The sequence below is a fragment of the Rhopilema esculentum genome, chromosome 7 (genome assembly GCF_057945365.1).
Source record: "Rhopilema esculentum isolate cy_ngs chromosome 7, ASM5794536v1, whole genome shotgun sequence".
In the NCBI taxonomy this organism is placed as follows: domain Eukaryota; kingdom Metazoa; phylum Cnidaria; class Scyphozoa; order Rhizostomeae; family Rhizostomatidae; genus Rhopilema; species Rhopilema esculentum.
In genome coordinates, this window is record NC_142821.1 from 931283 (window position 1) to 955820 (window position 24538).

At 36.2% G+C, this 24538-nt stretch overlaps 1 protein-coding gene across 3 annotated transcripts; it reads left to right on the forward strand.

Moving 5' to 3' along the window:
* Nucleotides 1-416: 416 nt before the first annotated feature.
* On the forward strand, nt 417-22737 carry LOC135683854 (T-box transcription factor TBX5). 3 transcript variants are annotated; one of them, XM_065199231.2, is made up of 9 exons: nt 417-571; nt 715-898; nt 10247-10499; nt 15495-15762; nt 17279-17308; nt 17526-17678; nt 18624-18709; nt 20263-20393; nt 20986-22734. In XM_065199231.2, the coding sequence occupies exons 2-9, from the start codon at nt 781-783 to the stop codon at nt 21369-21371; spliced, it is 1425 nt and encodes a 474-aa protein (XP_065055303.1). In that variant the 5' UTR covers nt 417-571; nt 715-780; the 3' UTR covers nt 21372-22734. The 3 variants fall into 3 exon arrangements, with proteins under 3 accessions (XP_065055303.1, XP_065055304.1, XP_065055305.1); XM_065199232.2 differs by lacking the exon at nt 17279-17308 and having other exon boundaries at nt 20986-22733; XM_065199233.2 differs by lacking the exons at nt 417-571; nt 715-898 and adding an exon at nt 5804-6436 and having other exon boundaries at nt 20986-22737.
* Nucleotides 22738-24538: the final 1801 nt, after the last annotated feature.

Below are 24538 nucleotides of genomic sequence, written 5' to 3' on the forward strand. Positions count from 1 at the left end.
AAGGATCTATCTTTGATAATTTTGTTTTTATGCAAACCTCTCTTTTTTAAAAGATAATGTGTCTATTATCAAAATATTCCTCTCTATATACACTTGAAAGATTAGCCTGGACTCAGACATCAGAAAGATGTGACTCTAGAAAATGGAGAGGCGAGAACGAACTTCTGTGTATTGTCATTGATGCATTGTTACTTTTCCGTTATTCAAGTTGCTCCTGTGAAGGCGCCAAATCACATGTCACGTGTCTTGATTCAATAAGCATGCAAGCGATAAAGTTCGAAACGAATCTAGTCAAACATGGTCTAGTCAAACATTACGACTTATGTCACGTGATAGTTTTAGCAATACTAAAGAGGTGCGAAGAGTTAATCAAAGGGACCGCCAGACGGTAGTAGTCAAACGGCGCTGACGCCTGCTCAGCACCTAGGGAGCACAAAAGAGCCAATAAGAGACGAGAGCGGCCTTTTTGCGTCTGTTATTTTAGTAAAAGAACGCAAGCTAAAAATGTGATTGTTCTCAGTTTCTACCAAGTCATAGACACTTTGGAGTGTGTCACTCGCCCATGCTTTCGGTATGTTTCCCTTTTTAATGAACAAGGACGTGATTAATTTTACCGTTTAGAAAGTTTAAGATAACCCTTTGATCTCGTTTTCATAATAATTGCTATGTATCGTTTCAAGCCTCATTACTGAAATTTATTTGCTTATGCTCCAGATTTTGCCTGTTTTCAAATCAACCGTGTGACGAGAGAGTGGATATCAGAAATATTTCTTGGAAAGGATGATGAGCTCAAGTAAAGAGATGAACGATTCTTCAGGAGCCGCGGAGCACAGTGATGTGATCACCCTTGCAAGAGACGAAGGATTCCAGGGTTTTGAGGAGATCTCATGTAAACAAGGCGAGTAAACAGCTTTAACCAAATAGTTCATAACAAAGCCAAGCAACTTGTTTATTTTTTTGCATGTAACTATGATAAAAAACCATCTATCAAAACCATTTCCTAAGCGTCTATACAGTTTTGATAAGGTTCACTCGCAATGCAACTGCAAGGTACATCAAACGTCCTTTATTTAGGCATCAACAGTTCGTTTTCAGAGTTGCATTGCGAGTGAACCTCGCCTACTTTTTTTGAGGGTATGGAATCAAGATTCATTTCCCTAGAAAATCAGCATTCTAATAAGCATTTTCGCACTAATCAAGGCAACGTTGAGAAAGGTTCCTCGGCAAATATTACAACTTGTCCAACAATTGCCTCTGTGGGTCTATTGTAGCATTGACAGGCGCTATTTCTTTCGCAAGAAGCTGATGTCATTGACGAAATGTAGAGGAACGAACCCTGCTGGTTGGAATTAGAGATTGCTGTCCACAGTTTGCTCAAGTCCAACTACCGACTTTATTTAAAGGAAACAAGATTGGCATCCCCATAATTAACTTAACTTCTCTATAACATAGCGCCCCTTTATTTACAATAACGATAAGCTACTGTTGACGACATTGTTCGCTGAATTTTAAAAAGGGTGCTAAAAAATTATTGAATGAACGGAACGGGTTTGGTTGTGTCTCTATACTAAAATTGTAGCGTCTTTTTGAAAGTGTTTTTGTGGCGATGGGTCCGAAAAATGGGAATGTTGTATCAAACACCCTGCAACATTTTTCTGAGAGTTCCTATTTCGAAAACCAAAAGGTTTGGGGATATTTTGGCTGTAAATTCATAAGCCAAACATGCAAAAAGATCTAGAAAAAGTACATTTGTCTGTCTTTCAAGTAGAAACTTTCGTTGTCGGCTAAAGCGATGTTAGAATTGCTCGTTATATATCAGGGAGCTGTTATGTAGTCTATATTTGAAGTACAAATTGTTATCTATGTTTGATTAAAAAAGTGCATTGGGCTGTAAAAACTCTATCAGTTGTAAAGCTTTGGCAAACAATGCTGCTTTGCGAAACCTGTGGACAATATTTTGATATTTTCGTGTTTATTATGTACGACAGTGCAAACCGAACAGTATTTCTTTTGAAAAATCTATATAATTTCATTAAATTTACGTCTCTTTAAAGCTATTTGAAGTAATTCTATCAAATATTGTCTTCAAGACTTGAGCAATCAACTGACGTCTATAGATAAACTTTCTAAAAAAATTGTTCTCATTCTTTTCCAAACAAATTATGTTTACATATCCTGTAACTAAACGAAAATTGGGAAATTTAAAAAATCAATTAAGAATAATAGCCAGGCTCGAATTTGACCAATAATTTGACTATTTATCTATTCGTGTCTTTTGGGAATACAAGAAAAACGATGCTCAGAGGTAACGTGCTGGAATATTTCAGTTCCTTAAATATTATCAACTTAAAGAAATACAGCAACAAAGATTTGAGCTCTAAATTCTTATAAATTTACACTTGGTGTTCTTTATGATGAATGTTTTGGGAATAATTTTAGGCTCGCTATCACATATTAAGTTTTTCTTAATATTAAGGCGCAGTAAAAACCAAAGTATTCTTTTTAAAGAGGTGCTACGGAGCAAAAGATCTTTTTCCACTTCATTCTGGGTTGGCACAGATAATGAAGTTTCAATCTGTTCCTTTTCAAATCAACGTATTTTCTTTGTACTTAATTTCATTTGTATCAAGAGCTTCCGGTACATACTTTTCTTATGCATCTAAATCAATTTTCTTATCCGGTCTAAATCAATTTTCTTATCAATTTTCTATTGGCCTATTTCGATCCACAACTGGGTATATATTTTCCATCGTGTTCTTTCGGAACCTTATTCTGACGTTTTATGCTCTGAGGAGTGTCAGACGAAAAAGCTTTTAGTATGTCGTAAAATGTTTGCTTTTTACAAAGCCATTTTCAAATTCTGTACCGCAAAAAAATTGTTCAAATCAATTTTCATGCAATATGCTTCATGGCATACTGAAATGTTAGATATGAAGTAAGAAACAGCATCGTGACAATTAACAGCAAAGATTATATATATCAATTCTGTAGATTTTGTTACAGTACGATCTCATCAAGAGCTTTGTTTTCTTATATATTTGGTCAATATACCTGTTTGGTGCATAAGGATCCATTTATGGTTCATTTCATATCATCAACAAAACATTAGACTGTGCCCGGCAGCATTTGTGGACTGGGGCGCAGGCTGATAACCTTTCATATCACGTCAGAAAAAGTCTCGTGAATTATTTGATACTTTTTTCTACTCCATTTTAATTTAATCAAGAAGGTTGACTGAGAACATCATAAGAAAAACATGAGATAAGAAACCTGGCCGTATTAAGGGGGATCCAAGGAGTGGGGGCTCGTTTCCTCTCCAAACAAACTTTAGCTGCTTTTAGATATGTGTTAGCTTTCGTAAATGCGACCATTATTGGCTTTTCAATGAAAAACTTTGTGAGAAGTGAAGTATTGCTCAAATCGTTCAACCCTTCTTTGGAGCGATGAAAATTGTTACAGCTAACGAAAGTTCGTATTCCCAAAAGTTCGTATGCCCAAAAGACATGCAAAAACGGGTCGAGCTATCAGGGGCTCGTATTATCGACAGTCGAGCTATTGGAAACATGTTTATCATTCTTGTAAGTTTTATGATAGGCCGTCGAGGGCTTTCAATATATTTTTCAATGTTTGATGTCTTCTATCTTACGTTGATTCTATCTATATATTGCTGTCACAAGCGACACCGGAAAGGGGACATAGAAGAAAGTGCCATTTTTGCCCTTTCTATAGGACAAGGACTCAACTTCCTTTTCTCATAAATTTTTCTGTTCTTTTGATGACTACATCTTGACTATTTGATGACTATTTGGTGATTCACAATATTTAACGATTTTCGTATGCAAAGAATGGTCCTATTTCAACATTACTATAATATATCAAAATACGAATGTCAATCTAAGTGAAACCTGTTATCCATTTCCAAATGCCTATTACTAAAGCTTGCTTCACTATCCTCTGTGTAGTTCTAGCATTACTAGTCGTCTCTTCTTCTATCTGGAAATACATACCAACTTGATAGTTTTGATAGGGTACACTCCCCTTTCTATAAGAACCTGATAGCTAATTTTGCTCTTAATATTGCTCTTATCTAAACATAGATTTTTCTGCACCCACATGAAGTAGAAGACAACTAAAAAATAGTCATGCATGTCATTTGAGTGGCACGATTTGTTAGTTGGTAAAAGCAGCTCTACTTTTTTAAAGATACAAGAAAATTTTCTTCCAAGATACATTTTTCTCTTCTCATTTTAAATCTAAGACTGGCCATGTTTCTTTTTTTTCTTATTTGCTTGGAATGGAAATCTATGTAAAGTATTTATTTCTAAAGAAAAAAATTGCATCGGATGTTGTCATATCTTGTAGCAGTTCGGCAGTGTTTCTCTATTTAACGAAGTAATTGTATATTATCACTTGTTATCTCAGGCACCGTATTCTTCATTGATAATATCATCATCCAATTGATTCTGTACAACGCCCCATATTACATATGGGGTATAAAGTATTTTCTATATTATCTTATAGATATTACTTTTAATGAACTAAAACTTTGTAAATAGCTTAAGAACAATAGAACAAAAGTTTTCTTGCAAGTAGCAATAAAACGCTTTTTTATCTATAAGGTCATACCTAATACCGTTTCTCTCCGCTTTTCAGGGAATGTTCTGCCTGTACACTTTCTATTATTATTATTCAAATATTCATATCAGAGATTCTAGTACTTTGAAAGCTCTAGAATAGCAGTGTTCAAATGCAATAGATCTTTATACAAAAGGTACCACAAACTGTCATGGCATTTTACGTTATATTGGCTGCCAATTATCTTAAAAATACCGCCGTTTTAGACTTTGGCACAATCTGGGTATCTAAAAGATGGTTTCCGATAACAGAATCACATGTTTTAACGGTCATTTTTAGACCTACAAGATCGAGGAGGCTGTTCTCTTTGAGGGGCAGTTTTGTTTCTTATGTTGGAAGGAGCACTTTTTTTAATCCTATCCCCCAATCTTTTAGTTGTACGTCCTACGTCCAGCGTGATTCTACGTACGACCAATCCTCGATCTTGTAGGTCTAAAAATGTGCCAGAGTCTATAATGAGGACATGTTTCAGATACTTGGTAGAGCTAGGTCGTCATTTCATCTAGCAGTTTTGCAATGATGTTATCTGCTGGCCCCATTCATTAAATGTCCAGTGGATCTGCTGGCCTCAAAAGGTTTTTTGTTTCCCCTGCCTTTCCATCCTTCTGAAACCCAGTATCTTTCATCAACACATTCCCAATGAAGTTACAAATTACAAATAACAATAACCACGGTAAAAATGATGCAGAAATAATACCACTGGGAACATATAAGTATATATTATAGCAGGGGTGCCGTCATAAAAGTTAAGAGGCGGGGTGCAGCCAATACATTTCTTTGATTTTCTATTCTATCAGTTGCTTTGTTTGCGATACCTCTATGACCAATCAACGTTTTCTTAAAACGTTTTGCTCAGATTTATATAGGTATATGTAAATGATATATTACGAATAAAAATTTTTGAATAGCGCAATTTTTAATAATTACCAGATAGTTTTTGCCGTTGCTCGCTTTTCTTATTTTTTTTGATAACTTGAGTCTCGGGTGTACTTAATGTTGCTCTTATTTTAACTGTTGTTATTTACATTTACATTCAGTAAGTTTTTTCTAAGATCGCAAAATAAGTTTTCCATGGAACGTTCAGTAGCCCAGTTGACAAGCTGATATTTTTCCGTCTGTTTTGTCAACGTGAGACAAACGTTTCAAAAGCACATTTTTTTGTTTTCTCCTTTTTCAGATGAGGATGGCAACGTTCTTATGCAAATGTGTTCTTAAATAGGTGTTTTTGAATAAATCTTGGTCGAAAAATATCAGACATCCTGGGAAGTAATTTACTGAAGGCAAACTGGATCTTTTTCATCTTACTGTATTTTTCATATGACTTCAAATATCATTTTTTTACGGTGCTATGAAAGAGCTATTGAATTGACAGGCTTTTCGTGACTTTTTTCTCACATCCACTGTCAGAGAGTGTTGTAAAGTTGCCAACAAGTAAACTATACTGCTTTGAAGACGCCCAAATAGCGGTACTCTTTTCGCGCACTTTATCAATCAACATATAAAAAAGCAGCTACATCGGTCGAAGAACAAAAGACAAAACGTTTAGATGTCTTCAATATTTTATTTGTTTGGTTATGACCTCAGCATTGCAATGTTTTGTTGTTGGATGGTCGTAGCATTTTGGCACAGGAAAGGCAGAAATGCCACAAAAAAGTTGCGGGAATGTTATTCTGATAAACCACAACATGGACCTATCCACTGACGAACGAATTTGTTCAAAGACAGTCTTAAGCTCTACTTCAATTTGAAGCATTTTTCAACTAAGGGGACCTGTATTTCATTTCGTCATCCATAAATACTGGTAAGTTATTTCAAGCATGATCTTTACATTTTTGCCGAGTGTTGATTGTTTATAATTCACAGCTTTTGTAACTGTCACACGGAATTAAATCAAGGAAACAATAAAAATTCAGTGGATGTGACCAGTTTATGTCATATGTAATACGGACATTATCAACGAAGAAATATACCTTGTTTACACGATGAAAAATGTAGGGATCATAAGAAATATTATATAGGCCAGAAATTCTTTGTTGCTGTACATTTAAAATACCGTTTACATGAACTGATTAAAAAAGAATTTCAGGACATGCCTTCAGCCTTATTTCTCTAGGTTTGACCTCTGGGTTTGTCCCTTTTTACTCAATATGCTTTCAAGTGCTTCCGCCAAAAGAAACCTACGGATGTGCTAAACGTAAGAACAAGACCAATTGGTGCCAACTTTTGCTTGTCTGAAAATCCAGAATGATTAAATATATTTTAGAACAAGGCTTATCCAAAGATCACATTGGAAACAGAAACTTTTTTCCTCGCTATTCGATGTTTTTGGATAGGCCGCAGCGATAAATTTCATCAAATTTCATACAATTTTCTCTCTAATACATGCTTTCCAGCATAAAAATAAAAGTTCAAAAGATTCTGGCACAATTAACCTTTTATAATTGCATTGCATGCCTTATTTCGCTGTTTTCTTGAGGTCTCGAACCGTCTTTTTTTTATTTCAAAACAGCAATTTCCCGGCAATCGATAGTGCTTCAGTACAGCGTCTGTAGGCACCTACAAGGGCATGCCTTACTGTCTGGAATGCATACGTCTTATTCTTGATAAACAAAACGTACGCACAGAGGCTAAAATAGCACTTGTGATACTTTTTTGAGACGAAAATTTCCATCTTTGCTTGAAAAACTTAATTGCATTTTCAGTCTGAATTTCGAGAAATTTTCTCGACAGGTTTGAGATTTGACTAAAATTCGCCCTCTTGGAGATGCAATAGTTTAGCAGGTTGTTCATTTTTAGTAATTGTTCGTCGTTGGAAGATTTAAAAATAAATTATTTGAAAAACATATCTTTTCTTTCATAATTTAACAAAAACTTTATAAGCACAAAGTTTTCTAGCTACAACTTCTAGCTACTATGAACATAGCTTGTTAGCATATTCAAATTTCTCCGTTTTTGGTGTTCACACTGAAAACGGAGCGTACTCAATACGCGGTACTCAAAAGTATCCATACTATTTTGGGTCTTCAAACGCTCCATTTTCAAAGCAGAGCAGTGTGAACGCAAGGCAAAAAAGGGATAGGTTTGACTCAATTTTCATTTAAAAGCAGAGCAGTGTGAACGGGTCCCTAGTGTAAACTGTCTGTGCTTGCTTTTTGCCACGTTTCAATCCTTTCTTCATACAAACAACGTTTCTTTGATGCAACATATTAATGGTACCGAAAGCCAGACATTTAGATTAAGTCTGGAATGCAACTTCAATGTCCATTTAAAACATTGAATATCTAATTCTTTGCTTTTTGAGAAAAATATTTAAGTTTTTGCTACATTCTTTTTAATTACTCTTTGTTTCTTTGCCAGAGGTAATGACTGTCAAACACAAATATGTTATAATTTTGTTTAATCAAACTGGTATCTAAGACTTTTGTAAAATAATATACTGATTTGTTTCTGGTAAACAAGGCGTAAAGTACATGCAATGGAAACTTTTCTTTTAGGTTGGTTAAGAAAATGATATTGTCCGATAATGACCGAAGTTTTCAGTTAGCCATTGCTTGATCCAAAGTCTTTTACAATAGATGAATTAAATCCAACGGCAGTCGAAAAATATCGAAGTGGCTTGAGCCATTTGTCAATTGATATAAGTCAACCAATAAATATCTTTACTGAAAGATGGGCCAAGCTTAATTAGTGTCTATCGATTGCCTTTGAAACATTGAGGGGCCTCTTTTTTCTTCCATTTACACATTTATTTACACCTTATTTACACGAAAACCCCCATGAACATCCTCTCATTAACATTCTGCCCCGAATTTGCATCAAAGATGCCCCTTAGGAGGACTATAGATAAAGAGAAGTATACACACTATGGTATAAATGCAATTTCGTAAGGAAACGAGCCTCAAAATTGGTCAAAAGGTAAAGAGCAAATTGAGTTGTCAAATGATGACGTCACAAAAATGCGTTTTTAGAACTTTTGATATTTGTTCCCATAATCTGAAAGAGCACTATGATATACCTCTAAATCTGCAAAATCAATTTAAAGATATTTCGAATTGGCTGATATATGTCCAGATGAGCACAAGCTCTGGCCCCATCAAATTAATCAAACCTCTCTAATTTGGTCTCAGTTAGAACTTTATGAATTGAGCCAAAATAACAGTAATCCGTTAGCAAACTTAAAATTATCTATTGGCCATAGCTCACCCGATCTTCGACAAATTTAACTGATTTTGCACATGTGGGAGTATTTTATTGTGTTCTTTTATGTTATTTGGTCAAAATTCTAAAATTCTAAACAGTTAACAAACTGTGACCTGAGCTACTGCGAAATGTAATTTTAAACAATGTTGTGAAACCCCCTAAAGAAATTTTATCTCAAAAGCGAGGAGCTTCTGCAATCTAGTGGTGCATTTTTTCGGTGAATTTTTCAAACTTGTCGGCTAATAAAGGACGTCTCTTGCAATTCTGTTGGCAGATGAGGCCTGAAAACTCCCCTAAGGCGCACTGCTTACGTCAAAACGGGTTCTTGTAAAGGAAAGAGTGTATGTACTCTAGTCGAATAATAGACGCGGGTCCGGAAAAAGCTTCGGTGTTTTGGAGTTTGAAAAAATTGGTCAAGCGGTGGTCAGAATAAATGGAGTGGAATAAACGGTCCGAATAAACGCAGATTGTAAAAAAAGTGATGAAAAATCGATAAACAGTACATCTCAATTTTGTAACAAAACAGGAAAATTTTAGGAAAACTTTGTGTTTGGCTTCCGTTGTCATGCAGCATTGTAAGATTATCCGGTATATAACAACGAAAGAACACCTCAACTCGAACTTCAATACTCCATTTCGTATTCTCACGCATAACATGACATAACAAACCGGGCGCATGCCCAACATTACATAAATACGTGGCTAATAACGTCACAAGCATAGGCAGAAAAAGTAGCAGCTTTGATATTAAAATTTTTGTTAACAGCATATTGGTTGTTTCTGACCTCAAAAATGAAGAATATTTCTATACATTTTACCGTTTTCCCAAATAAACAAAGAACACCTCGCCCTCATGATCCACCAATAGTATTGAGGCGACCCTGGATTGTTTTGTTATGTTTTGACAAGATACACGTTTGGCCAATCAGTATTCAGTTACCTTGCACGTGGCTTCAGAAGCCAAAGTTGTGAAATTTCTTGCGAAAATTTGGACCTCTAAAGTAGGAAATAATAAATTTGGTCCTAGTTAAAACCAAGTTTAAAAACTAAGGAAAACAAAACGGTACAAGCTTTCTCTAGGCACACTTGACAAACACGGGCCACTAGTAACGGTATGTAAACACCGCTTTCAAGTCAAGGTGCAGGTGACAATTTATAACAGGCGCAGTCGAGGCTCTCAAAACATTAATGCACTGTCTTGAATGCGACTCGTCTCAAATACCGATCTTGGTTGTAAACTTTAGAGTTATTAGCTGTGAAAAGATTTGCCAGACAAATAATCTCATCTGGCGCCCGTGCAAAACGCGCAATAGGATATTGTGCGCACAACCAGTATCTCTCCGCTTGATAATTCGTTCGCGCGGCCATCGTTTCGCCACTTCTCACCTGTTGTTTTGAATTCCTTCTTCAGAGATGCCAGACGAGGGTTCACCTGATCCATTGTCAGGAGGTTTGGCGAAATCATTTACAAACACGCTTACGACTGTAATGAATCAGACCATCTCAGAAGATAGGGTTGCTCAAGGAGAAATGGTTGAGGATTCAAAAATACCCGTCTGTGGTGAAATCAAGGATCCGAATATAAAAGTGACGTTGCAAAATAAGGAAATATGGGACAAGTTCCATGCCTGTGGGACAGAAATGATTATCACCAAAGCAGGAAGGTATGCAATTGTTCTCTTCATTCAAATCTTAAATTTTTCCCAAGTGACCGGTGACTCAAGGATGATACTGGATGCTCTAACAATCTCATGATGCATTGACCCATTCTATCTAAATCCCTATATGGTGCATTTGGCTAACCAGTGCCAAAAACAAGATTCTTCGAGCAAGCCAATTTTGACACGACTGTATATCATCCTGCGAACCCAACTATCGCTTCGTTTCATCTTGTACAGCAACTAGGCCGCTGAATTGAAGTGCTAAGATGGATCGAAATCGAAGCTCATTAAGAAACTAAGATAATGTTCATTTTATTTCACAACTACTTGAGTTAATTGTACATGGTTGTTAGCAACTATGCACCGCATATTAACAGCCAATTCTTGCCAATTTGAACAGTGTTCAAGTCACTTGCTCATCCACTCCAGGGTAGGAAACTTCTTTCTGATATTATTAGCCTATACAGGCCTTGTGGCTCTCACCCTTTAATCATGGAACACCTTTCTATTTTAAACCTAACACTCGAACTAGATACGGCCTTCATGTTTCGTTGAAAGGGTGGTATGAAGTCTTGACGAAGGCAGTGATATTTCATTAGTATTTCTAAAAGAGCAATACCACGGTTTTCCTTCATTTACTTAGATATCTGCATTTTGGTGTTTGGTAAGATTTCTAAGGCATTAGCAATATGTGTTTGTAGTTATACTGAATATCAAGGAACAATTTTTGAAGCGGCCAACGAATTTTTACAAAAATATCCTTTAAAAATGCTAAAAGCACAGTCAATTGTATTTAAGACTTTAATCTGATGGGTAAGAGTGCATACAGGCACATACCTAATTATAAACTGAACTATTTCTAATAATTTTTGAGTATAATAGTTTTTCCTGCTAATTCGATATTTGTAGATGTCGAATTTTTTACATAGTAACGGTTCGCGGTTAACGGAGTTTATGACAGTTTGCAGTGGAAATAAAAACGCAACAGTATTTCAGAGAGTATTAAGACTTCAGATCTCCAATTCTTACTTCTCTCACTGTTGGAATTAATAGTTTAGATATTGAAAAATACGTCAGGAACACAAAAGAGGATTTTACAGTTGCAAAAGATTCCATTATCAGAATAGATTGTTATTTTGACTTTTTCAAGTGTGGTGGCTGGTTACTGTCTATCGCAATAGGACTCATTAAAGAGGTTTACAGAATGTGCTAGTGCCAATGGTGTGGTTATTTGGGAAGGTTGTTATCTATTTAGGTTTAAATCACTTCATATTAATACAGAGGTGCATTATAAAGGAATGATGAAAAGGATCATTTTTTTATAAACGCATCAGAAACAATGAATAGCTTCATTTGACCTGATTTAGAATTATGCTTGTAACGTCGTACTCATCTTTTATTCGTGTACAAAGCCGTTTTTTAATTGTATTAATTTTTCTCATTACTCGACGTACAACACATTCACCTACATTAATGATCAATTTAGCATTGCAAAAAAATTCGCTTCAAACTCAAGAAGATTTTTAGTTACGTTATAAACACTACAATACAGGTTTTTGAAAAATTAGACAAAATTTCAGTCAAAAAAAATGTTTTTACCTGTCTAAAAGAAATTACAAAATGAAAAGTGGTTAACGGGATGACTCACTTTTTGCTCGAAAAATATTGTTAGATTTTTGATGTTTTTAAACCAAAGATGGTTTTATAGGATTGAACGTGATATTGGTTAAACATTGTATATTGCTGAGAAGCTCATCACAATTTATGTCAAGTCTAACACAGGACATTCAAGCTAAATGTTGTTCAGCAACCTCCTCCTTAGTTTACCGTGTTTTTGCAACTTTGGGTAATTTTTTTAAGTAAGGCAATATGTAAGAAGCTAGTAACAGGAAACAGTCCGTGCATTTACAATGTTGAAAATGTTAAATCTTCTGTACACTTATCTCAAACTTTTTATTGAAATAATCATTCTGAAGAGAATATTTCTAATTGAACGAGCAAAAGGAATTATTGGGAACGTTTCTATAGGACTTGAACAGTGAATCAAATCTTCACCAGTCGAACTGTTGTACATAAAATAAACTGCATCAAAGTGTTTCGGTTGCATCTTGCCATATTTTCAGCTTAGATTTTCTCAGTATATTTTCAACAGTGAATAATCCCGCACAGATTAATTAGTAGATCCGAAAATGTTTAATAGAAGGCACTATAATCTTCGTTTGCCTCTCGAGCGTTTGCTTGTTAAATTTCTGTAATAATAACGTTCATCCTTTATATTTATATTTAAACTTATATTATTGAGATATTGACTGGAGAGCTTAAGTTAAAGGAAACAATCAGCAGTGTTCATTATATTTTCACCTTGCAATTTTTGGATTATATGAAAGTCAAAAGTATTTGTAACAGGGACAAAGTTATAAACACTTTTTATAAGAACTTAACCCCAGAAAAAGTTATCAGTTTCTTAACATTTTCTTCAATTTTGTAATTTTGGTGCTCAAAGTTTCTTAAAGCTTATTAAAGAGCAAGTGCTAAAGAGCTACAATATCTGCCAAAACTCCTTGGAACACCTACATATTTTGCTAATTTTTTGCTTTTTTCGTTTGTTTCCCATATTTCTAATAGACAAACCCCCCTCTCCCCCTTAAACAATGTTGCTTACAATGCAGTTTATCACAGCGATCGGTAGAAAAAGGTTTGCCACAAAAGTATGTCTTAACTTAGCTGTGAGACAACATTGTTTGAAGGGGGGGGGGGGGAGGGGAACGGATGCATGCAAACGTTGAAAATATCATAAGTGTTCCAAGAGTTTTGGCAGTGATTGTACTTTTAGAAACCCACTAACGTATCATAAAAGACCAAGAAGTTACAGAACACATTGTAGGAAGCAAAGAGCTTTCCATTTCGCGATATATGTCGATTTAACAGAAAAAAAATTCCTTTCTATCCGACATTTGAGAGATTTTTAGACTATTCCTAAAGGGTTGTCAATACTATGGTTGTCGAAGTTTTTTGTTTACATCAGTGCACGGTTGCGGAAGGAGAAAGTGATTTATACACTTTTTTGTCCTTTAAATCTAGACAATTTGAAAGGAAAGGGAAATATCAAAACATAGATAAATAAATAGTTGTCAGGCAAACATTATTAACATGTATACTATTTCACAACGATTGCCTGTGCAAAACACGTACGCAAGCATATTATACAGCAGGAATTTCTTTTTGTAATTTCTGTTGGTTGCAGTTGGTGCAGACTATTTCAGCCTTCAAACACTGTATATTTCTAACTTGATTTATGTCTGAGTTTGGTTCCTCAATTTTCTTTTATTATTATTCAAATTTCTATAACTTCTTCAATTTTCATAGTTAAACTTTAATTAATTTTGCAAATATTGCATAATGGTATGAGCAAGGATTTCTCAGTCAAGCAAAACTTTTACATTTAGGTTTTATGGGCTTCCAAAAAACGGTATTTTATGATAAGGACCCTGAAGGTGTGATGGCATCGTTAAGTCTTTTCAAGATTTTTTATGCATTGGTTGTAATTTGTTATCAATCGATCAAATTTTAATCCGTTATTTCACAAACTTTTTACCCAAAGTCAATGAATTTTCACGGCCTCTACGCGGTAAAACTCTTGTTGAACAGGAACGTTTATTTTGCATCGACAAATCATGTCTGATTCGACTCATGTTTTCCCCTCAAATCATTTCTGTAACACGAAGGATGTGGTTTTAAGCAAACGACGCCATCAGGCTGTGCTACAAGCAGTTGTTTCTTGCACGGAGATATTTCATGAACCACTATCTTCCTTCTTTGTAACTGCCGCTTCCTTTACGTTGATTACTTCTCTAAATTTTAATCGCCATGGATTTGGGTGTGCCAATTTGCTCCCAAATTTCGATGAAACTTTTCATCTATCTACCTTATAATTCTATGAATATGTGCCCGCCCATAGACTCAAAAATAGATGCATTAAAACTATGTTATTTTTAATTTTCGTAATTTTTTACATGGATAAAGGGGTTTGTATATTGGTAATATTTTGCTTTTTCTCGGACTGCAGTTTGATAAGTTCAAAAAGACTTTCCCCTTCGCTAGTTTTTTTCCAGTTAGCAGCCAAATATTGACGACTTTTGAAAACAACTCTTCATTGTACCATTCTGATTTCCTTTTAACATATTATCGTGTGACGTCATAGAAGAGATTGTTACTTATGGCTAGTACCAAGATAAAATAAGAGAACTTTAAGAGAAAATAAGAGAAGATTCTCTTATTTTATCCTGCTCTAGTACCTTGCCTTTCTAAGGCCTTGCGGCATATAGAATGTCACCAAACATCTTGTAAGCGCTTCTGATTGCTTACTCCACTGAATTGCTCTGTTCTTTATGCAAGACTGTGTGGCTGAATGAAAGTGAAAGTATGTCCAAGTGGCAAAGGTTTTTGTCAGGATTATCAATAAGTATTAAAAGCATAAAATTAGCACGCTTTTGCTTCCCATTGGCGTCAACTTATGAATTCCACTCGACGTTATCTTTGTGTCATGTTCTGCGTACTGGTAATCGTGGGAAATGCGGATTGATGTAAAGGAAAACAAGTTTACAAAGACAAATGGTTCTTCTTCAGGATTAATGGTGTAACAGAAACGATCACTCGCCAATGTCCTCCTAAATTCTTCAAGGAGTCATATTTTCAAGGCTGTGTCAATACATCGTTTCCCATTACTCTGTTAGGCCACTTTAAACAATCCTCTTGGTCATTGCTAAGGTGGAAAGGTATCCCATGCGATATACCAGTTTTTAACGCTGCTGAATCTTGATACAGCTGTAGATAAATCATTAGTTTCGAATGCTAAACTCGAGTAATCTTGAAGGAACAACTGTCTTTCAAATTAATAAAAATATGACCAGTTTGACCAGGGAAACTTGTAGTTCTTCATTAATCCTATCCATGTTTTTACCTGCTATAGTTATAAACATATTCTGTAATATTTCACAGGCGGATGTTTCCAGTGATCAAAGTAAGCATATCTGGACTGAACCCAAAGCTAAAATACATTCTTGTGATGGATATTGTCCCTGTCGATGACAACAGGTACAAGTACCACAATTCAGAATGGACAATAGCAGGCAAAGCAGAGCCCCATATGCCAGGCAGGCTGTACGTCCACCCAGACTCGCCATCAACTGGTGCACAGCTCATGAGACAAGTGATCAGTTTTCAGAAGATCAAGCTCACAAATAACCACCTCGACCAATCAGGACATGTAGGTTGAAGCAATCATTAGTTCTTTACATCGCCATACTTAGAAAGGGTCTAGCAAATTTTGTAAATTAAAGGATTTTAAAAAGATTAGTCAGCTATACACGTTTGCAAAGCAACATCCATGTTCGGACAGCTTCTATTTGGTCTCCGTCTACGCCTTCGCGTCTTTCAAAATATGAGCACATCGAAGATCCATAAATATCAGATCAACAGGACAAAAAATGATGTTCTCACTTATCATGCCAGTGAGATGTTTCTTAACTGGCATTACCCAGGGATTTCATGTTCCTTTAAAGTTCGGACTGGGTTCAAAAGAGTCACTAGCTTAAGGAATGGTTTTCATGGCAGATTTGGTCAACTTTCCACATACTTATAGTTTTTAAGAGTTGATTAAGACTTCAGCACAGGAAGCCCTTCATTAATGTGTTTAAAGGGAATCTCATTGCAGGGATCTTGAAATATATAAATTCTGTGCAGTCAGGAAGACCCCCACCCCTTTGTTCAAGATATTCTTTAAGCCTGAATCATTTTTGCTTCCCACCCAGTCACAATGAGAAATGCCTTGGTTTATAACGACCATCGAGTTATGATGGTATTATTATAATCCATGATTGTATCAGAAGTCTACATGCAATCAAAGAATTAGCGTGTTGCACGGAAGTAGCAAATATATTTTAACGTGTCGGTTGATATCCTATGTAAGATGGGCATTTAACTATGACTTTTCCCAGCCGTCCGAGATACTGTTCCAGCTTAATGGTACATAATAAATTTCAACTTTAAGCGTCCGCTCCTCACAAATGACAGCGGGCTTTCTGATCTAGTTTCAAGTTGCGAAGATCATGCTTCACGAATTAGCTCTGATTTTAAGACTTTTGCTGCATCAAAAATCTTATTGAATTAACTTTTACCTTACATCTGATTATTACACTACCCTCATTACATCTGATTATTACATCTGATTATTTCTCAGTTTTTTTCATTGATGACTAAAGCAATCAAAATGAAATAACTGCAAACAAAAGTCCCATCAATATTCAATATCATAAAAAGATGCCTATTAAGCAAACGTGTCATTTGTTGCCGCTTTGTTTTTTCTTTTCATTCTATATTTTGCTAAATGCTTTTTAATGCTTTTGTGATCAATTAGTTCTCGTGTTTCTACCAGGTCATGTTTCACTCATACCTGACCTATAAAGCTTCAAATCATTTAACTTGTTATTTATTTTTCACTATTTGTTGCTAAAGTGAGACCAGATGACCAAATTTACTATAAGAATTGTCGTTTTACCTACTTTGGCAAAATGCTTTAAAATTCATAAATAAATGAAAAAGCAATGCATTTCATGGGGGCCTATGAAGATTGACTTCCTCTATAATGAGGTTAAGAGTTTTTGCTATTTTCCGCAATGCCTTCTATATTGCCGAAGTCCACCCCTTTATTTTTAAAAAGATTTTCAAAAAATTTAGCTTCAACTCGTGTTACTAATAATCATTGCAATTCATTCGTATTTTAGGATGGTTACCTCACAAAAGCTATTAGACAGGTTAGGTACCAAAATATACGTTGAAAAATATCGATTTTCTTCGGCTATGTTGGCATTCCACGTTGCTTCTACTGAGTTAGGCTTCAACTTGTAGATGTGACAATCTTTTTTATTAAGAATAAAGATTATCATAAAACGTTTTTTCCATAAGATATCATTGCTGCTCGGCGGCAATATTGAGAAACAAGCATTACTGACACTTTTTCTTTATTTTCAGATAATTCTGAACTCGATGCATAAATATCAGCCTCGAATTCACATAGTGCAAGCAGACGACAGTTCCCCGACTGCCCTTCGAAAAAGCACCTTCACTACGCATGTGTTTACCGAGACCGAGTTCATGGCTGTGACCGCATACCAGAATCCTCGGGTAGGTTTACTAGACACGCTCGAAAACATTTTCTTGATTTGCGTTTTTCTGTTTGATATTGCATGCGGACATTAATACTATTTTCAACTTGCTCTGAGATAGATTGCTATCTCCATATTCTTAGCTTGCCAACAACCCAGCAATCTTTGTAGGAATATTATCGAAAAAAATTACGAATTACTTATGACCATTAAGACCCCGTTTAAACTACAGAAAGAAGAACGGAACTCTTGGTTCCGTTCTTGTTTGGGCACGATACCCCTTTTTTCATCGCGTTTACACTGAAGCAAAAAGGAACGGAACCAAAATGAACCCGTTTACATTTAAGCAAAAGAACGGATCTTTCATGTGAAGCATGCGCAGTGGCGCGGCAATGACGTCTGACATTTTCAGGAAGCCTCGCCCCAACCCTAGATAAAGCCCCGTTTTAGATCGTAACCAGACAGTTTCGTTCCTGACCGTTTACACTAGAAAAAACAAGCACGATTTGGGAACGGAACCAAAGAGTTTCGCATTTCAGCGAAACCAAAGAAGAATGGAACCGTTCCAAAACTAGCACGAAACCAAGATGCCTAGTGTAAACGCAAGGCCTATCGTCGCTTTTCAAGAACGGAACCAAAGTGTTCCGTTTGTTTCTCTGTAGTGTAAACGGGTTCTAAATCTAAAGCATAAATTATATTATTTTGGCTTTAAGCATGCTCCTCCCCGTAAAAATTTTTATCCCTCCAATACGTAATATGTTCTGCAGACCCTCAGTTCAAGAGTTTCTTGACTAGGAATTTGATAATCTACTGTTTGACATTGCCATCACATGGTTATACTCGAGGTGGAACGTCTGTTTATGCTTTACACAATTGCCTAAACTAATGATTTTTTGGCGTTTTTGCGATTAATATCATGCGAATTCACTTTATTCTGGATTTGACTAAAGACAATCTATTCTAGACAACCCAGCTGAAGATTGAGCACAACCCCTTTGCGAAAGGATTTCGAGGTGGCTGCAACACTGATCATTACGCGAGCATGAAGAGGTATGTACTTAATGTGTATTTGAATTTCAATAGCCTTGCTTTGATGACCGTAATTCTTGGTAAATCGTATCTGAGTACCTTAAATTCTCTGAAGCAACAGTTTTCTCATTGTTCAGTTATAGATGTACATTAAATGAGAAAAAACCCTGTTTTAAAAACATGAGTATAGAGGTACATGAGAGAAAAAACCCCTAGTGTGACAGCCTTTACACAAAAGGTTTTTGTAACAGAAAGAAGTGTTTGGGCCACTTTGTCTCTGAAAAAAGGACAAGATCCAATTTGAGATCTGATATAACTTCTGATATAACTTATGAGACAGGCTTCTGATATAACTTAAAAACTATACAACCAGCAGGAGATACTGGCATTTCTTTTTGAGCTCAAACGTTTGTCGCTTGGATGCTTAAAGATCTTCAGAGCAGAGATTTATTGAACTTCTGAAATTGTTTCCGACAGTCTTGGCATGGTAACAATTTACTAAAAAAGGTGTCATCCGTGGTTATTTGGCTCAGCCTAAATGTTTCTGGCCTGGCACTTAAATAATTGTGGCGTTCGCCGAAAATCTTTCAAAACCCAAACGAGAAAGCGCTTCCCAGAGGCAACGAAAGCTAATAAAGTTCTTCGCTTTCCAGTTGATGACAGCAGACTTAATACTCAACAGAAAACCCAAAAGATAGATGACCAAGATACTGAGAAAAGACATCAAATTAATAACGATGATTTATAACAAAAACTGATCAGTACCGATCTAAAGGTGTTTCATTTGTTGAAGTGGGTGTCAATTCGCGAATTATGATTTGGAATTTCTAATGGTTTGGCGGTTAATTTGTTCCGCTGACGCAGAATCTGGTGCAGGCCAATGTAGAACATCGTGTTGATTCACTGAACTAAACCACAAATTAAATGTGTTCCCCTCTATAAATTCTTGACTCCGCTCGAAGCTCGATTGGTTTCTTCAAAAGCAGCCTGTCCGCTGTTAAAGATAAAGTAAAGAACCTTATTTTATCTTGCTTATATCCTTAGCCGTCATTATTTACATATCTTTTGTAAGTAATTCGACTTTTGGTAGTTGCATGTCCAGGGCCTGTTTGCTGAATACTGTTATTGTCCTGGAAAGAATAGTTCTGTTGACCTAGTTTTTGGGTAGTACCCTTTTTGCAACAGAGAACATCCTCTAAGACTACCAACCATGTTCGGGCTTGCGCAATCGAAGGAAGGCTACGTAATTTTTCGAAGTTTTTCGTCTTCTACGTATGGCTCGGAGAACACTTGATCGAGATTTCAAAACAGGGCAGTCACACGGATACATGTATATTTGATATTCAAAGAAGAAGACTCATTTAGAACTGATAGCAAGAAGCATCGAAGCAGATTCATTTAGCATGGCATTGATATCAATAATTTCTATATATAACAGCATATTATTCAAGACCATGGTTCCCACGTTTCTTATGAATTTTTGACAGCATTTGAATTCTGTACTTTGTCTCATTTTGGACCTCATTAACCCTTAAAGCTATCATGTCCTTGTTACTTTGTTTGTCTTCTCACAGGTACCACGAGCAAGACCTATATTACGCAGCGAAACGTGTCTATCAACCTGCAATGTCAAGCATGGCCGGAATCAGTAGAACGTGCCCAACGATGTATAATCCGCCACAAAAACCATACTCCGACATATACGGTAAGTGCCCATATCTCAGTGCTTCCTCGGCACCTTTTTCTTGTAGCAATTAAAGATTGAAAACTTGGAAGATGGCTTTGCATTTTTCTGGTGGTTCATTGCTACCATGGCTACATAACTACAATATTTTGTTAAAGCAATACCTTAATTACAATACCTTAATTACAATACCTTTAATGTCTTACTGTTTTCTAACAACTTGCTCCTTTTTTCCCTAATTTCCTCGTTTATATACATAAAAATCTGATGCAACGAAATTTCTTTCCATATATCAATGAATCATTTTTTCTTTTACACGGATGCAGGGTTATTTGGAAAAAGCTGTTATTCGGAAAGATCAGTTATTCGGAAAACCTTGATTTTATCGAATTGAATATCAAAATGATTACCATTTTTTCAACTAAATTGCCGTTAATACTGCGTTGCTATTATATGGAAAATTTATGAGGATTATATGACATGACAAATTACTAACAAATTCTCATTATTTCAATAGAACAGGATTGGGTAGGATCGTATATGATAAAAAGAAAAGACACAAATTTTTCATTAAGGTTCGCTCTCTAAAAAAATCCTAATTTATATTCACCAGGTTCCTCGAACTATGGAACAATGGAGTACCCTTATGCCACCAACCAACCTTACATTTCTAAATCTTGCAGCCCGGAACAAGAATCATATTCGACTTCCAAGGAGGAGCGCTCACCTAGCTCCTCCCCAGCCTCTCCGGAATCCAACGTGCCGCACGGCTTCCCAAGCGGCCCTGCACCGCCTTTGGCCCATCCACCAGCTCATGCCATGAGTGCTGGATACCCGATGCCGCCAACCGGCTATCTCGCCAACGGTATGTCCTCTGTGTATGGATATCCACAGTCATATTGCAGTATTTATACGTCGCCTTCCGAAAACTACCATGGTCGGGCAGAACACTGCATGCGATCTGCCTACAGCTGGCAGCCTGATAATGCTTATCACTAAGAAGTTGGTGACCTCTTAATGATAACCGGGTCTGGTCCTATTGTAAAGCTGGACAACTGCATGAACGGTTGAAGTTGTAAGGAAGAGCTCGATTGGGACAGTAGAAACATTTGAAGCTTGCCATGGATCGAGAAACCCTCATCATTTCTCGAATCTCGAACCTTCAGTGAGATTTTTATAGGCATCGACAGAATTAAGGTCATCTACTTGCAAGAGGCCTCCAATTTCAAGCTATTGTACTTTCAAATTTCTCCCATTCGAATCCTCTCTTTAATTAACGAAATCCTTTTCTTAATTGGGAATTTTTCAACGTATACTCTCTGTTAATTGCTAAGAGGTGTGCCGTGGGTAACTGGCCACAATCCTAATCGTCAGCCATCAAACTGAGAAAACAACCAAATGTAAAGCCTAGAGTTGTGGGGGGGGGGGGTATCAGCCCCAAGCCCAACAATTAGCAAAATAGGCAACACAGTATACAATACTTAGAGATACGATATTCACCATTTTTGTAAGGTTTTTTTTAACTATTTTTCACTTAAACCTCAACACTGAGAGGCCTGATAATTATCCACTGCTTGAGCCCCCATCGCTTACTGTTTTAGCTGCCCATAGCCTCCTCTGCCCACTTTTGCCAAAAAAAAATTGAACTCAAACATTATGTATCTTACCAAAAAAACTTTTTACACGTATTCTGAGTGTTTACTGTAAATGTGAGTGTATTGCTTTATCTAGATGGGTACGTTGAGTTCGTCCCTGCCTATACCTGAAAATAGTGTAGAAAATGTTAGATAAATTTTATGGACAATATACAGATAGAGATAATTTAACCTGTTTTATAATCAATGTTGACAAATTAGAAAATAAGGAAATGGAATCCTAAATAATGCGCATGACTGCTATAACGACATTTTCACTCCATTTCTCGTTTGTGAATGTGATTTTTTTGATTGATTGCAACCAACGAAGGGGTTGAATGAAAAATGAATTTCATGGCAATCGAAAGGTATTATTGTGGCCTAAACGATCTTTCGATCATCAATTGACCAATCAATAAGCATGAATGGCTAACACGTGAATTGATTGGTCAATAATTGATTGACACATGGCTTGGGCCACAATTGCCTTCAATTGGTGATATTACAATTTTGCTTAGGGACTTACTAAGTTTACTGTTTCTTAAGAATTTAACTGATGAAAAATTGGTATTAAATTCAAGCTATAAGCTGTTTTTGTAAAATAGATATGGTGGACTAACCCAGGTCTTGACAAACCAATACTGGAAGTTAGCTCTAAAATGCCCCAAGCAATTTGAGCCCATTATTAATAATTGTAGAATTGTACTCATGAACATGTTTCAATTTTATAGTTGAGTTTGTTTCACTGTGTTTTCCTGTTCCATTAGGATTTCGAAATTGGATTGGAAAAGGTTTCCTCAAAATCTTTACAGTCTATTAATCAACATTGGCCGCGCAATATACCTTTGTTTTGGAATCCTAAATGTTTTGCTAGCAGAATGACCGGGGTTGGGATGTCTTGTAATCATTATTTGTTGGTCTTACGTGTCTGCTGATACTCTGCTTCTACCTTAATAGTGCCATCAATGCCCGTTCCGTTGGCCTATGAAGGTAAAATGCCAAACTGTTGTCAAATGCCAATAGTTTCCAGATAATACGTTCTTCGCATTTTCAACGTTTCTTGGCTAAGAAATAGCTTGAAGTAGGTGACACTTTCACAGAACGTGACACTGAATGTAAAGTCTTTACTGCAGATAATGCACAAAAAATTTAGATGATAGTGAAAAAGGGCAAAAGGTGTTTCAGGGGCATGTTTTGCAATTCTTTACATATTTCTGGAAGCAGGACAACAAAGATCAAAACTGCCTCTTCTTTGTAAGAACCAGTAAATTGAAGTTCAGGCTGGCTGATCTTAATTTTTTCAAAAATTTGAGGCTGGATTGTTCTTAATTTGTTCTTCAGTTATAAGACTGTAAGCCATTGCTTGTTAGTATGCCCTAGGAGTGTGTTCAGGCAACAAAGAAGCCAACAAAGAAGGTGAGACATTCATTATTTGCCGTAAATTTGAAAATTTACCGAAAAAATACCCCTAGATTGCAACAAACTCCTGGTTTTCGGGATGAAATTTTTCAAAGTGCTCTCAAAGCATTGTTCAAAATTACATTTTACAGTAGCTGAAAGCTCGGCTTGTTCTAATTTCTCAAACTTTTGGGCAGCTTTAAGGCTCGTCTGCTAATGAAAGAGTTCTTAAAAATAAGAGTGCATGGCTTGCCAGCCATGTCAAAAGGGATTTGAATTTAATGTTTGATACCAGAACATGTTTCTTGCACTCACAAACTTATGCTCATTGTAAGCATGTATTTGTTCTGATCAAAATTGTGTTGCCTTCTATCTAAATCTGTTTTTTCTCAATCCAAAGTTGGAGGCAAACGTGGAAGCATACAGCAGAAATGCATATCCAAACCGACAATTTTGCTTTCCGAGCTCCAAATTTTAGCTTTTAAAGTGAAAAATATTGATGAAAAAACAGCTAATTTTAAATTAAAAAACAGCATTCTGATACTACAACAAAAATTCTCATTTCATTTGATGAGGTGGCTTGCCATACAAACATGCTGAATGTTAATTTGGCCCTCTAGACCTTCTTAGGTGTAATCGAGCGGGGAGATGCGCAAGCAGTTTGAGCCCCACATTGCCAAAGACGACAGGAAAACCCGTAAGTCAAAATCAATGAAAATCTGCATCATATGCGCATGCGTGTAAAAACAGCCATCTCGCGCCATCAATCAAGTCGAAATGCTGACCAGGACGGATTTTATTTGTAGTGAAAATAAGATTGTTTTGTAACAATGGTTCGATTGGCAAATCTTTAAATATTTTTCCCGCTCTTTATTGAGATACTTTTTAATAAACAACCAATAAATCCAGTACTTTGACTTTAAACTCTATTAGCATGTCTCTTTCCTTGTAAAAAATGATTTCTTACATACGTCTTGCATCCACGGCCAACCTCTCCATTCGTTTAATGTATTTTTTACTTTGACGCGGATAAACGAATGACGCAGGTCTCGAGAATATCAAGATGTGTTCGGGCGCGATTTCATAGTTTTCCCAAACATCTGAAACTTTGCTATCCCTGCATCCCTTGCGACG

Coding starts and splice junctions, on each gene's coding strand:
- LOC135683854 (XM_065199231.2), top strand. CDS start 781: ATGATGAGCTCAAGTAAAGAGATGAACGATTCTTCAGGAGCCGCGGAG. Junction 899..10,246: donor GGAGATCTCATGTAAACAAG/GCGAGTAAACAG, acceptor TTCCTTCTTCAG/AGATGCCAGACGAGGGTTCA. Junction 17,309..17,525: donor TCACAAAAGCTATTAGACAG/GTTAGGTACCAA, acceptor CTTTATTTTCAG/ATAATTCTGAACTCGATGCA.